The 16,316-nt window shown below is 36.7% G+C and overlaps 1 protein-coding gene across 1 annotated transcript in view; it reads left to right on the top strand.

Moving 5' to 3' along the window:
- Positions 1 to 16,316, top strand: part of LOC135474833 (PH domain leucine-rich repeat-containing protein phosphatase 2-like) — a 41,886-nt gene that overhangs the window by 8,703 nt on the left and 16,867 nt on the right. The window contains exons 3-4 of the mRNA XM_064754447.1: positions 13,208 to 13,961; positions 15,257 to 15,391. Coding sequence (XP_064610517.1) covers positions 13,277 to 13,961; positions 15,257 to 15,391 — 820 coding nt within the window. The 5' untranslated portion in view covers positions 13,208 to 13,276. The remainder of the gene's footprint in view (positions 1 to 13,207; positions 13,962 to 15,256; positions 15,392 to 16,316) is intronic.

Genomic DNA, 16,316 nt, shown 5'->3' with positions numbered 1-16,316 from the left:
AGGTTGCTGGCAGACCGGGCAGAATGGAGCACATAATGAGATAGAATAGCACATGTACTGTCCCACTCTGGTTAAGTGGTTTTTATATTTTAGAATCTTTGAGCAGAAGACTGGGAAATTACATGTAGGAACACTGTAGCTAAGTACTGAATATGCAGTGTGAGATTAGCTCTCGGCTAAGTAAACAGTCATTCTCAAGTGTCACATTATAATGCACAGCCATCAGGTTTCCGTACTTACATTTTGTTTGCTTAATAAATGTGTTTCAGTGGACTGAACTCATGCCATATACATTCTAAGTTTTACATGATTGTGGCATGTGCATGTACAACCATGCAGGGACACACTAGATGGATTTTTTTGCTCGTACGTATTTTGTAAATTTTATTTCTTTATTTAATTATTTGATTGGTGTCTTACGCCGTACTCAAGAATATTTCACTTATATGGCGGCCACCAGCATTATGTTGGGAGGAAACCAGGCAGAGACCCACGACCATCCGCAGGTTGCTGGCAGACCTTCTCACTTACAGCCGGAGAGGAAGCCAGCATGAGCTGGACATGAAGTAAATTTTTATGTCCACCCAGCGTGTCTGCGCCTGCAACGGCGTATTTGACAGGCGATCTTGTCCACCCTAAAAATTTGCTTGTATCAAACATGTCAGATGCAAGCGAAGAAATATGCTGGGAATTTCACTAGGTCCTTGTAGCGAATTTCCACCATGGAGATGATCTAGCTGACCAATCAAACAACACAGTGTTAAATTTTGTTTGTGTCACATGGTTTACTAAGTCACATGACCAAGATCAACCGAAAAATATGCCTAGTGTGTTCGCAACTATGCTGCGAATATCGGCAGCATTTTTTATGGGCGATTAAGTTCGTCCCTACGGGCGAAAAAATCTGCCTAGAGTGTCCCTGGGGTAAGAGTGCCACATAATGTCAGACAAACACAGTGGCTGTGTAATGTAAGTCTGGTAGCAGGGAAAAAACTTGTCTCCTGGTGTACATTTACATAAGTCTGTCAAATTCTTAAATAAATGTAGGTATGCATGAGTTAAAATTCCTGACACTGTTGCATAATCCTGAACAGATAAGGCAAGTATGTGCAAATCAGTTAACATTCATGCTTGTATGAATGCATATTAAGACATTATCTTTATTAAAAACACAAAGTCTATAAGAAACCCACCTGTGGACCTGTATCAGTGGACATGGATCTACATCTGTTATGCACATCTTATTTTAATATGCATTATGAAAAAAATTTGAAGGAAATTAATTTGCAAGAAATCATGGCTAGAATTGCATACGAGTTGTGAGATAAAGAGTTATGTATAGTGCAGGAGGCAAAATCCCAATAACAGTGTTTTATATATGTATGTATACATTGTTTGAGTTTGATTAAATTAATCTTTTGTTTGTATGTAGGAGTATTACCACACTGTTCAGAACTAAAGTGAGAGAATTATTACACTGTTCAGGACTGGGGAAAAGGGGAATAACCACATTGTTGATGACTTAAGTTGGAGAATTACATGTAGTCTCTAGTTTGCCAGAGGAAGCTTTGCTTTGTATTGTGAGGGGGGAATGTTAATTCATTGTTCCTCACCCTGGGACATATGTACAGGTATACACATTATTTGTGCAGGTACATGTTATTCTACACAGGTACACCTGTATGTTATTCTATATAGGTACGTGTCTTTGTTATTCTATACAGGTGCATGTTATTCTATACAGGTACACATGTATGTTATTCTATACAGGTATGCCTGTATGTTATTCTATACAGGTACGCCTGTATGTTATTCTAAACAGGTACGCCTGTATGTTATTCTAAACAGGTCCATGTTATTCTATACAGATCCATGTTATTCTATACAGGTCCATGTTATTCTATACAGGTATGCCTGTATGTTATTCTATACCGCTACACCTGTATGTTATTCTGTACAGGTATGCCTGTACGTTATTCTATACAGGTACACCCCTGTGTTATTCTGTTCAGGTGCATGTTATTCTATACAGGTATGCCTGTATGTTATTCTATACAGGTACGCCTCTGTGTTATTCTATACAGGTGCATGTTATTCTATACAGGTACGCCTGTATGTTATTCTATACAGGTACATGTTATTTTATACAGCTACATGTACATGCATTTCTGTTATGTAGGCGTTATTATATACGGATGCACATGTATACATGTTATTATGTACAAGTTTATTTTATTCTATAATAAGTAGATGGTTTTCTCTACAGTAAATGTTATTCTGTACAGGCACGTACATGTCCTGTGCAGGCACAAGTTCTTACGTCATGTGTGTACAGATATATTCTGTTCTGTACAAACGCATGTTATTCTGTACAGGTATAATTTATTTTGTAAAAGAAGGCATATGCTTTTCTGCACAGTGCATGTTTTTATGTACTGGTTCATGCTCTTCTGTACAGGCACATGTTCTTTACAGGTACATATACAAGCTATGCTGTACAGGTATATGGTATTCTGTACAGGTATATGATATTCTGTACAGGTATATGTTATTGTCCACAGGCACTTACATGTCCTGTGCAGGCACAAGTTCTTCCGTCATGTGTGTACAGGGATATGTTATTCTGTACAGGCATGTACATGTTCTCTGCAGGCATGTTCTTCCGTCATGTATGTACAGATGTTATTCTATACAGGTACATGTTATTTTATTCCACATCATGTTATCCTGTACACACAGGTATATTATTTTGGTCAGTCATATATATATATATATATATATATATATATATATATATATATATATATATATATATATGGTGACTGGGAAGTATACATGGTCATCCAGGAAAACATCCAGAAAGCTGTATCAGATGGAGGACTACTCACATGACAGAAATGTTAACAAAAGCCTTCAAGTCATCCTTCAATTGTCGATATTACTGACTGTTTACTCCTGGAATTCTTCAGGCTGGATGCATCCTGTAGATGTTTTATCATAGCCCACATCAAATTATTTCAACTTGAGTCATGGTGTACATACAAACTTTTTTAGCTCTCTGTATCATTTTAATAGCTCTTGCCCTCACATATCAAGCAGGTAAAGATAGGCTATGCAGAGTAATTTGCATCTTGTTTTTTTCCCTCTCTTTACACTTGACTAGGCACTGTTAACTTCGGCAGCTATATCCATGACTACCAATATGTCTCTAGTTGGCTGATGAGGCTCCAGAATCTGGGCCAATGATTTTAATTGTCAGAAATTTGATAATAGGTATGTATAGTATGAAATAAAGGTTAAACAAGGAACATTTTAGATGTAACATATTAAACTAAATGTCTAAAACTTTATAACAAAAATGACCCCATATCAGCCTATGTGTACAAGTCTGTGTAGCTAAGATTCCTTATCAACATATATTTGTATGTTTTAATATATGATACAAACTCAGGTTAAAATACAAGACAACAATAGGCCTAATGTATATATGTATTTAATACCCCCCTCCCACCCCACTCCCCCTTCCCGTGCCCAAAGCTTGAAAAGATTACATTTTTATTTTCTTTATTTTGTGTAATCATGGCAAATATTGAAAAATATATATATTTCTAGAACCCGAACATGTAGCAAGGCCTACTTGTTTCAAATGTGCCTTTCTATATCGGACAAGGTTGAAAAATTATTGTAAATGAAATTCAAGCTTTAAATTATGCCATTTTTACTCGTCAGGTACATGCATGTACGGCCATAGGCTTCAGTCTTCTCATAAACTGATAAATTTGTATGGTGGAGAGAGGAGATGTACTTGTGGATATTAAGAATTCAGTCTGTATAGAAACACAGTGCACACTGGGTTATATTTTTATCTTGACTTGATGTCAAGCTGTGAATACTGGACATGCTAACGGAAGTGGATCCATGAATATACATGTAGATAGTGGTTTTTATGCGGATAACGTGAGAAAACACATGGTTATCGTGTGAATGATCTGGGAGAAAAAGTGTCCCTCAAAAAACAGGACATTGTATTGATCTGTCCAGTTTGTGGACTGTTTAACTGATGTCACTCCACTGGCATGGACGGATGAATGTGGAGGGTTGTGTTGCTAAAGTCGCATGCCAGGAAAAGACATTTTGCAGTGAAATAGGCTTTATTGTACATCTTGCTTGTTGACTGATTATTTCCTCAGCTGTTATTATTTGAACTGATATGACTGAAAAATTAAATCCAGCCCTCTGCTGACTGCAGCTTTAAGTTAGTGTGCATGTAAGGTTCAAGCATGATTGCTTATTTTAATACTTGGGACACTCTAACGAAGTAATTTCCTCCACTGATGAGCCCTCACTTTCACATTGTATAATTGATGTATAAAGTTTTGGGTACTGTGTGAACTACCAGTCTTATAAATAAATAATTTAAAGTAACAAGTGTAAGTTCACTGATATGGTTGCAATTTACACCTCTGTGTGTTTAATTGCCACTTCATTTTGCACCTCAGTGTATTTAATTGCCATTTCATTTTACACCTCAGTGTATTTAATTGCCACTTTATTCTGTACCTCAGTGTCAGTGTCTCATTGTTTTTGTTTACACATAAAGCAATTTATAGCATAAACTTTTTTTTTTCCAATTGGAAAACCTTTTTTCCAATTGTTTTTCCTTTCAGATCTAACCATTTATAACCAAGTACATGTAGATGTTAACCTCAAAGTCTTACTGTTTGTACAAAACAATTTTTAAAAAATACAGTTAGAAAAATGCCTTTTTATTACTTAAAAATGATTTAAAGGTCAGAGAGCAAAACAAAAAAATATATATGTTTTTCTAACATCTATAGCTTGAAACTTCAATCGTATGCAGTAACTCTGATTTAGAGAATTTATTTTATTCATTAACCCTTTATCTGTGAGCACCCCGGGGGTTAGGGGACTAGCTATATGTTTATCTTCTCTGTCAGTCACTTAGTCTGTCCATCCTGAAATAGTTGTCTGGATTTTTTTAAACGTTGTTGCCATTTTGAATTAAAATTTGCCACATGGCTAATCATCAGGTAATGTTGATTCAAGTTTCAATCAACATACTGTAGTTAAAATTTGGGGAGTTTTGTTGATGTGGAACATATTGTTCCATATGTGGTTGATGTAGATATGAAGTTTAGATTTTCAAAGTAAAGTGCACAAAACTTTTAGTGAATGGAAAAAATCATGTAGTGGCTGTTTTGTACAAGCTGTATAGATTGCCCTAGAAGAGAGGTGGCATTTTTTTTTTCGCTACAAAATACACTACAATGCAAGTTGAAATTTGCCCTACATGTAAAAGGTCTTTATGTTGTGGGGGTGGGGCAAGTAAATTTAAGCCCTGGCCACCTCTTGGAAAGCCCCCTCCACACCTCATTCTTTTCGAGGACACTGATATTCATTTTAGTCGTTAATTTATGCAACTTTATGTTGATAACAGGTGTAAATGATTGCAAGCCTGGATGTGATCGATGGATATGAAGTTGTCAACAAACAGTTATACTCTATGTCAGTTATACTCTATCTGTAAACATAAGAGTATGGTACAGCCCTGTTATACCCTATCTGTAAATGTAAGAGTATGGTACAGCCCTGTTATACTCTATCTGTAAACATAAGAGTATGGTATGGCTGTGTTATACTGTATCTGTAAGCGTAAGAGTATGGTACGGCTGTGTTATACTCTATCTGTAAGCGTAAGAGTATGGTACGGCCCTGTTATACTCTATCTGTAAGCGTAAGAGTATGGTACAGCCCTGTTATACTCTATCTGTAAGCATAAGAGTATGGTATGGCCCTGTTATACTCTATCTGTAAACGTAAGAGTATGGTACAGCTGTGTTATACTCTATCTGTTAGCGTAAGAGTATGGTACAGCCCTGTTATACTCTACCTGTAAGCATTAGAGTATGGTACGGCCCTGTTATACTCTATCTGTAAACATAAGAGTATGGTACAGCCCTGTTATACTCTATTTTTAAACATAAGAGTATGGTAAAGCTGTATTTTGAGTGCAGTTCTGTTCTTTATTCCCTTTTCTTTGCTCTGTGTTTGTCGGCCTTGACCTCCACTCTTTACGAACCAGCTTTGATACCCGATGTTGAGTTATAATATATGCTTGGGAGCAACCCCTAGTGACTCAAGGATATGATACATGCATAATCCAGGAGATTCCAGTTGATTTGAGCCTCATTGATAAGACCAAAGTCGAAACTCCACTGGATTGGCAGTGCAATATATAATATCAAAATGTACATCCCTTTGTATGTTCATCATTTACATTTAAAATATAATTATCTATTAGTAGATTGGTTTAAAATAAAATATAAGAGACCTAAAGTATCAGAAGCCCAGTATTGTATGTACAGTATTGTATAAGTACATGTAGGATGTTTATAATAAATACATAAGCATATGCAAAATATGTTCATGTATATGGAAGATTAGACTTGTTGAATATTAATTTGATATGCATATTATGTAATTTATAAATAATGCATTCATATCCTTCAAATAAGTTTTTTTATTGTATGAGTGCTATGAGAGAAATTTAGTGGCAAATTTCAATTTTACCATGTTCATAAATGCATCATTCTGTTTCATCAAAAGAAGCCTGATTTCGAGTCAGCTGGGACAAAAGGTGGTGTTGTTCTATTCTTTTCATCTTTTTTCACAACCCATGTGTTTTTTCAACGCTCAAAATTGCCTGGTAATCCAATAGCTCAATAGCCCTACACATGACGGTCTTGTATTTTCCCATACTCTGCAGTAAAGGTTAAAATTGTACATATTTTCTGTTGGGAGACTGAAGCTGGCAAATTCTTTAGGTCCCTATCCTTGACTGTGAATTGACATGCGTAACCTAATGTTTTAAGGCCAATAGTCACAGAAGCATTGGACCTACCGTTAAATACCATTAGTCAATGTGGATCAGCACTGCTCAGTTCGGCAGTGCATCGTTAGATCAGTTGACCTTGATTCTTGCAGCTAATACCTTATAATCCTGCAATTGCACCCATACATGTAGGTTCTAGTTAACAACTGCATTGATTTGTTGATTCACTTCTTTGATGCTTTATTGTCTTTAAGTGTATTTCAATTTAACAATGGCCATACATAATAATTAAACCTTTTGGGTAGAGAAATTGGGCTTTTGGGTTGAGAAATTGGGCTTTTCAGTTGGGAAGTCAGGCTTTTGGGTGGAGAAATCAGGCTTGTGGGTAGGAAAATTGGGCTTTTGAGTTGAGAAATCAGGCTTTTTGGTTGAGGAATCAGGTTTGTAGGTAAGGAAATCAGGCTTTTTGGTAGGGAAAATAGGCTTATGGGTTGGAAATCAGGTTTTAAGAAAATTACCCCAGTTGTAGAGATGGCCGAATATGTTACATGAACTCTGTATGCTGTATGGAGATCTAGCAGTTACAGCATGAACTCTCTGTGGTCAGTGGGGAGAGAACAGGTATAAGGGCTCTCTCAAGAACTCACAGCATCGCAAAACAGGTACTGCTACACAATGTTGGATAGCAGCAGGACTGATTGAACAGCTGCACTCAATAATAATAAGTACTTTAGCTGAGCTTTGGCCATCACTTTTAATTAAAGCAGCAGTTGTTGTGTGGTTAAACAAGCTATAAATACTGATTTTATCACATTAAAGTTAGACTTTTGTAATAGATGAACATTTATAGAGGCATGGCTGGTATGAGCTTTGGAAGTGTAATGCGTGTACACATGAGGTATCTTTTGTGTACTGCTTAACCCTTATCATGCACTCAGTACTGTAATGTTCAAGTCTGGTTAGTTCGTAGAGTTCAGTCCATGCAGACTGATGCTCATACATGTCCTTCGTTAATAACTGTGTCTTCACGATGAAAGACATTGTCACTTGATTAAATTATTTAAGTTATTTTTTGTTATCTATTCGTCAGATAAAAAGTTTGACCAGTTTATCACGATGTTGTTTTTTTTGAGAAGTAATATTGGATTGATTGAAATAACATGTATGTAATACTGGATTTTACTGATTACCGTATATACCAAAAAAAAAAACAGTTTCTCAGGAGGTTGTGAAATAGCTAACACAGAAAGACCAATTCAAAAATCAAACCTCATGTACTTTAATGTAAACCTGATGCAGTTTATTTATTTATTTATTTATTTATTTGATTGGTGTTTTACGCCGTACTCAAGAATATTTCACTTATAGGATGGCGGCCAGCATTATGATGGGTGGAACCCGGGTAGAGCCCCGGGCAAACCCACGACCATCGGCAAGTTGCCGGAAGACCTTCCCACGTAAGGCCGGAGAGGAGGCCAGCATGAGCTGGACTTGAACTCCCAGCGACCACATTGGTGAGAGGCTCCTGGGTCATTACGCTGCACTAGCGCTAACCAACTGAGCCACGGAGGCCCCATAAACCTGGTGCAGATCATGCTTACAGTATTTATGGATGTGTGACTTTCTACAATCAGTCATGGGAACATTACAGTCTCCATTGAGCCTGAAAAGCATTGGGTATTTGGGGGGTAATTACGGTCTACCACCATATCAGAGAGAGCCAAAATAAATATACAGTCAATCGGCATACTCTGCGTTAGCCCTTTCATTTCAACTTTTAAAAGTTTGGCCCTGTCATAACATACATGTACTTTTAAAAGGCGAATTTTATAATTGAGTGGCAGAAGTTAAGAAATGAAAAATATAGTGCACATATAGATTTTTTGTCTTGTGGGCTAAGAATAAATGTTGACCTTGTCAGGGGTAGCATGTTTAATAAGAACACCATACGTTCATTCATTTTACAATGAAGCTAATTGTATGTATATAGTGTTCTTGGCTCAGAGCAATGTACATGACTTTTAATAACACTTTTTAGCCAAAATTGCCTGCAAGCTGTCTAGCCACTACATATATATATATATATATGTGGACAAGTTGTCATGTAATTGGGGTGCCCACTTAAGTGCAGATCTGAAACGTGGAGCAACAAAAGAAAAGTGTACATAAAAATTTCCTGGCTCTAATTAGTGCATACACTTGTAAATGAAGTATATATATATACCTATAAATGTATCACAACAAGTATTGCCCACTTCATGCAGAATGCAGTTTTCATTTTTTGTATGTGTGTTTTTTTTAGGGAGGGGGTGGGGGGGGGGGACAGCAATTTTGTGATGACATCTAGAAGTGTTGTAAATTGGTGCATGCATGCATTTAGCTAGTTTAACAGAGTTGATCCTGTATTTTCCCAAATGTTGAATGTATTCACTCAGATGAAATAACAAAAGACACTCATGGGTGACTGTAGGAGTTGATTTTTACACTTAAATGTACCGAAAAAAAATATTCTGCATTCTGAAATATGAAAGACATAAACAGTTAACAAACATACGAAAGCTATGTACTATGCATATTTTAGTTAGTTTTATGTATAATTATCTCTTATATATAATTTTAGCTAGTAGTACACAGTAATGAAACGTATATAGCATGAGCTGGTAGTTAGACGACTCTTGAGAGTGAATGATAGCCAACTGATAGCCATGGTATATGTCCGAAAATTTCCCCCCCAAAAAATAAATGTCATAAATATTATTTTTGGTGCTGAATGTTGTTTCCACTATGATATCATCTTACCTTCTAAACAAAGCTCAAAACATCGTTCTCTCGCCCCACCACCCCCCACCACCCCGAATTGGGCAACGTGTGCAACTTAATTGGATGCAAAATTTACGATCATTTAACTTACAACGCATATGCCGCTATAGTTTACATATTCGTATACTCGTACAGGTGACTTCTATACAGAATATTCAGGAATTTACATTGTAGAATAGTACTGAAAAAAAAAAACATTTTTCATATTTTCTGTACCAGTATGATATCCAATTTTAATAACTGGCTGAAATTTCTCACATTATCAAAATTTTTTTCACATCTTTATGCTTTGATGTGGTCTGTCTCAAAGCTGTTTGATGGCCAACCATGGAATGTGTATTTCGTTTTAAAAGTTTCAAAAGTTTTGAACTCTAGAATAAGCTCTAAAGCAAAATAGTGATATGAATGAAAAACAAACAAACAAAATACACTGTAGAAAAGAAATTACAACTACAGATAAAATAGTTAAGGCACAAGGGCAATGGCCTGTAGCCTGTATAAGTAAGTACCAGTGACTCATTTGTGTTTATACACACTAGTTAGTGTCGTAGATCTCTGATTTGGCTGTCTTATAGACTAAATGAAGTACTAGATAGCTATGTAGGTGTGGCTAGGCCATATGTCAAGTGTGAATGTGTGCATGTAGGACGATGGTTACAAGGAGATAAGGTGAGTGGGATGGTTTTATGTTATGAGTTTATCCTCCACTGATTTTGATAAAAAGACCAAGGAAATATGAGCGGAATTTAGGTCTGGCTTCAGCGTATGAATAGTCCGACGATCTAGCCATGTTTTGTCAAATACTGTAGGATGTTTATACTTTTTTTCAACCTTGGACTCAATTCAGGTATAGTGTGTGGTTTGGGCAGTTTGCTTGAACAGAGGCAACTTGGACTGCCCTAAACAAATAGAACAGAACCTTTTGTTCAGATGGCAGAAATATCAAAAGGAAATAGCGGCAGTTGACTGACCAAAGACTGAGTACCTTATCCTGTATATCTAAAGTCTTCCAACAAGTTCTGAAAGAAGCCCTTGATTAAGAGCAGGGGTCTACGTGACAAACCAAATTAAGACTTTGGTATAAAATTGGAAAAAAAGTTTGGTATTGGTTCAAACTAACTGCTCCAAAGTTTGGGTGAACAAAAAATCTAGCATATACACTGTATCTAAATAAACGGATATACATAGATGGGTGTACAACATTTGTGTGGCCCCATCAGTTTGTGTTCTAAGTAATGAAAAAAAATGAAATGCTCATAGATTTTTCTTTTTTTTTTTTTTTTGATAAATGATACAGTTTCCAAGGAATTAAAGTGGAAATTAATGATTAAAATGTGATGCTATGTGATTGTAAGACATCATCTTATTCAGTAGCCTTAGGTAATAGGCATCTTGTGCTGGTATACTTAATGGATGGGTTAGCCCCCTGCACAGTGATAGGGTAGTACATGTGTACATAGTACATTCTTATTTGCATTGTTTTGTCTTCCTGATAAATGTATATTTAAATGTTTTACAATAATTAAGGGGATATAGACAGCTGTAAAATACAGTGTAAGGGGAAATTTTGGAGATGTGTGTAATTTGCCGTCATTTGCAGCAGTAAATAGGGTTTAAACAAAATTTGATCATCATAGATCAAATCATACATTTAAAATACTTATTTATCCCTAATACAATCACAGAAGTGTTCAATAATGCAAATGTTCCAGTGGCTGGGGTGGCAATCATCCATGTTGTTCATAGGCCCGTTACACCACAACCCCTCCCCCCTCCCCTCCCCCTTTTCCCACTTCTGCAGTGTTGAATTCTCAAATGGTTCACACATGGACTCCAGTACACCCCCACCCTAGACTGTTTATACCAAGCTATTGTAATTCTCGGAAAAATCTGTTCCCAGACTTACATGTGCTGTGACTGTTAGGTTTTGTTTTACACCTGATTAATCTTAACTTATTACATAAGCAAGTTTTGTTTCATAATCAGGCATGGGAATCTTCTGACCTATTAAAGACTGATTTTAGACTCCTTTTGCTAAAGGTTAGAAAGGTAATTGCCATCCACTCAGTTAATTTGCTGAAAGCGTTTTAGGCTATTGGTGATAAATGTATTTTATTGTTATCACGGAATGTAAGCTCCAAACAATGTAATTCTTTTTATATGATTGGCTTGTAATCTTTCTTGATCAGGGTTTCACAAAGCACAGGTAGTGCTACATTCTTGTGATTACCATGGCAATGTAATACCTATAGTACTGGTTGCCATGGAAGATGCAGGCACATAATGCTGCTTACGTTTTGTGATTACCATGGCAATGTAATACCTATAGTACTGGTTGCCATGGAAGATGCAGGCGCATAATGCTGCTTACGTTTTGTGATTACCATGGCAATGTAATACCTATAGTACTGGTTGCCATGGAAGATGCAGGCACATAATGCTGCTTATGTTTTGTGATTACCATGGCAATGTAATACCTATAGTACTGGTTACCATGGAAGATGCAGGCACATAATGCTGCTTAGGTTTTGTGATTACCATGGCAATGTAATATCTATAGTACTGGTTGCCATGGAAGATAAGGGCAGGTAATGCTGCTTGCATTTTGTGAAATGAGTCCCAGGTCTGATATGTTAAAATTCAGCACTTTGATACAAAGCTGGTTATTTATCTGATTGGTGTTTTACGCCGTACTTAAGAATATTTCACTTATACAACGGTGGCCAGTATTATGGTGGGTGGAAACCGGGCAGAGCCAAGGGGAAACCCACGACAATCCGCAGGTTGCTTACAGACCTTCCCACTTACAGCTGGAGATGAAGCCAGCATGAGTTGGACTTGAAGTCTCAGCGACTGCATTGGTGAGAGGCTCCTGGATCATTACGCTGCACTAGCGCGCTAACCAATTGAGCTACAGAGACCCCCACAAAGCTAGTTAACCAGCTGGTTATGTTTCAGTCAGTTTGATTATATAACTTAACTGCAGTACAACATACCTACAGAGTAGTTGTAACAAAGGTTAGTTGCACTAAAATGCCCATTTATGAAACCAGCAAGAGATCCAAAATGTAAAGAACTTGAGTCTTCAAATTGAACACTGTCGTTTATGATAAATTTGGGAAGCAGGAGTTGATAGAATTGTATCCAGGAATACAGCGTATGTTGTGGGATTATGCGTCAGTGTTTTATGATATGTTTTAATCAAATTATTAATGGTTATGGTTAAGGTAAATTTTCAGTTATTTTGTCTCCATATGGTTTTGTTTCTGCAAGACAGCTTGGATTGTTCCCCTTGTATATTAGTAGATTGTGTCCTCAAACACTGCCTAACTGGTTTATCGGACAGACAACATCACCAATAACAATCTCAAAACAAAAAGAGATAACCAATGGACATTATCTGCCCAATGTTACATTATATATTGCAGTTCACTTTTGATGTTGTAAAGTTTGTCCTGCTATGGCGTTTACTTTTTTCCTCTTGTGTCAAATCAGACAAATATATATAGGTGCTTTATGTGTTTGCTTTTGCAGATAATCAACATGTTCTAGTTGAAAGATCAACACAAAAGGGGAGTAATTCTCAGATGATGTGAAAGCACAATGTCCGTCAGCAGCAGTCGGAGTGCCTTCAGCGAGCGCAGCTGTACCAGCACGAGTACCAAGATCAGCGTGCCTTCCACTAAGTCCACCACATCGTCGCGCTCGTACAACCCTTACAAACGGCAGTACCATGTCGCTGAGGATGTCGCCAACTGGTGGAGTATTGGCGACTTCATTCAGCCAGGCCTAACACATCAGAGTGTGGGTCTGTCTTTGTACTCTGGTCGTAGTCTTTTCGACAACAACTCTGACGAGGAAATATGGGATTTAGGTGAATCCCTGCAGGATCTTTACAGAGAGGTCGACCAGAGGTCACAGGTCATTAGCAGTAGCTTTCGTAAGAGCATCACCAACGACAGTAAAGTTGACATAAAGAACTGGCTGGACAAGGACACAAATAATGGTCTGGTGCGTGTGTTCAGTTCAGAGTCTTCCAGCAAAGTCTCACATCTGGTACCGACAACGCTGACAACCACAGCGCAGAGAATTTGTTATCAGTGCAACATGCCGCCAAATTCCCTTCACATGCAGCTTAATGGCGACATTATTCGGAGATTGGAGCCGTACGATTGTCCGCTGGAGATACAGAACGATTACCTTACAACCATTGGCTACAACGACATACGCAAGATTCAGGAAGAGGGTGCCAATGAAGACTTAGCCTACCTTGTCAAATTTTATGCCGGTATGCAAATTTTTGGGACACAGACGACTGTTTCCAAAAAGCATAATATAAGTTTTAGAGTTACAAAATAGTTATAAAAAGTCTGTAAAACAGATTACAGTGATGCAAAGTAAAACATTAACAGGTGTCATATAATTCAGAAAAAAAGTATAAATGGCCTTTTATCATTGATAAGAATGTCATAATAAAAGACTATCATTTCAAATTTAGACAATGTCATCAACCAGAGAAAACAAAAAATGTTATATTATACAAAAATTTGTAATGTTAGTGTTTAAAAACTATAAATATAAATTTAACATTCTCAAGGCTGAATGTGTCAGAGAAAAGTGAAAGCAATATTTGTCTGGGCTATTTTATCATTGTGAGAAAAGTTTTGTGATCTCTTTTGGAAAAAAGGTTCTTAAAAGTTCTTCTGTGGTGTAGCATGAGGTTAAAGTTAATGATGAATTAATTTATGTTAATCAACAGCTGATATGCATGTGTGCAGTTGAAGTATCCTTGAACATAACACTGCCAGTCATGTCTTTCTGTATTAATGTGAGAATCTTCCTATGTGAGTAGATATTATCTCCCTTGATCATGATATCAGTGATGTGAACAGACCTGTGATAATTTAAAAACTTTTTTTTACAAAACTCTGGTATTGTTGCACACGAATAATGTTTGTGAATTTACATACACAGATATATTAATGGTGGGACATAACTGTGTCTGTAGAATGTCATAGGCATTTTGTTTCGTACAAATTGGGCGTGCATTATTAAAACCTAATACTTTCTTTATTGGTTAGGTGGTCTGAAACCCTGCAGAATGGATTGTTGGAGATTAGTGCCTATGGCATACATATTGATATATTGGGAAAGTTTGTCACTTTATACTGATGAGTGGTAATTTGCTTTGGTTACTCTGGTATCAGGCTCCACACATAAAGCTAACCTCTAGCATGTTAGAGGTTACATTTCTGGAGCAAGAGCTCAAACACCATTCAAGTAAATACTAAACATCATGAAACCAAATTTCCTGAGTGATGAACATTATTGATCTAAAATTAGCTCTGGCAGGGTGTTCTGTCATGGTAATCTATAACATGATATCAGGTAGGCCAGAAAAAAAAGATTATATAATCTCTTAAATATGCAAATATTCAAAATGTGCTGAAATGCGTTCTAAACCATGTATCTGTTCAGATATCGTATCATGGAGTTTATTGATACCTTTACCCTTTCATCCGTGTATGTATTAAATTTTTTAACTGTTCTGTAGTTGTGTCATGTTCCTTTGTGTCTGTACAGGTAAGCCCTACCATGATGGGACATATGCCCGTAATCAACTGCAGGCTTATCTCATGGTGCGTAAAGGGAAGCTACTCCATCAGTGGGTGCGGCGGCTGTGTGTTATGTCAGGAACCAGACTTCTTATTCACAGAGGTTTGTTATGCTACAGCTGATGACATTCCCGGTAACAAAACATCCGCTGTTTACTTTCTCCTGGTTTAAATATGTTCACCACAATGTGAGTGCATACAGGTGAAGTGGCGTTAAGACACATTCGTTTATTCTTTCGTTGTTTTAAGCAGTCATTAGTTAGATGTATAGAATGCGATATCCTTAATTGTTAACTGTAGTTGAAAGCGGATAACGTTTTAATCCATGACTACATTTTAGGTCAGACAAATACAGATTGCTGTTTTAAATTTATGCTTGTGCTGCTACACTCTTGAATGTTTGTTTAAACAGCGAGGACAGTCATTTAAATTCAAAACTGATTTGGACAGTACATATGCAGAGTGAGATATCCGTCTTAATTGCAGCTGAAAGCTGATAACATTTCAGTGAAGAGTTAAGAAGACCGTTTGTTTCTCTGCATTGTAATGGGGTCTGAAAGTTTTCTTCATTTTCTATCACATCTTTCTCAAATGTTGCCTTCCTTCTTGACCAGTTATTTTGGTTAATTTTTTGTTAGTGTACTTTTGTTCAAAAAAGATTTTGTCATTCTGAAATCAGAACAGAAAAAACTTTTTAATCATCATGCTTTAATCTTTTTATTACAAGATAAAAAGTTTGTGATGGTCTGGTTGTTATTACCTTGTTACGCCTGAATTGAGCCCTCTAGGCTGTTCAGGAAATTACCCATGGCTTTATTGAATATATTGAATTTCTGGGTTATATCAACACAAGGAGACTTCAACATGCAAACATGTACTAAAGCTGAATATAGCAGTTTTCACATCAGTATTGTTTCTACCCACTTTTACGTATATCCATTTTTCTCTTCTGAAAATGGATGTGATTTGTTTGATCATGAAAAATTATTATGCTTTTGGGATTAAAATAACTACATCTGTTACTCTTT

Source organism: Liolophura sinensis, chromosome 9, assembly GCF_032854445.1.
Source record: "Liolophura sinensis isolate JHLJ2023 chromosome 9, CUHK_Ljap_v2, whole genome shotgun sequence".
Taxonomy (NCBI): domain Eukaryota; kingdom Metazoa; phylum Mollusca; class Polyplacophora; order Chitonida; family Chitonidae; genus Liolophura; species Liolophura sinensis.
This window is presented reverse-complemented; position numbering and strand designations above follow the sequence as displayed.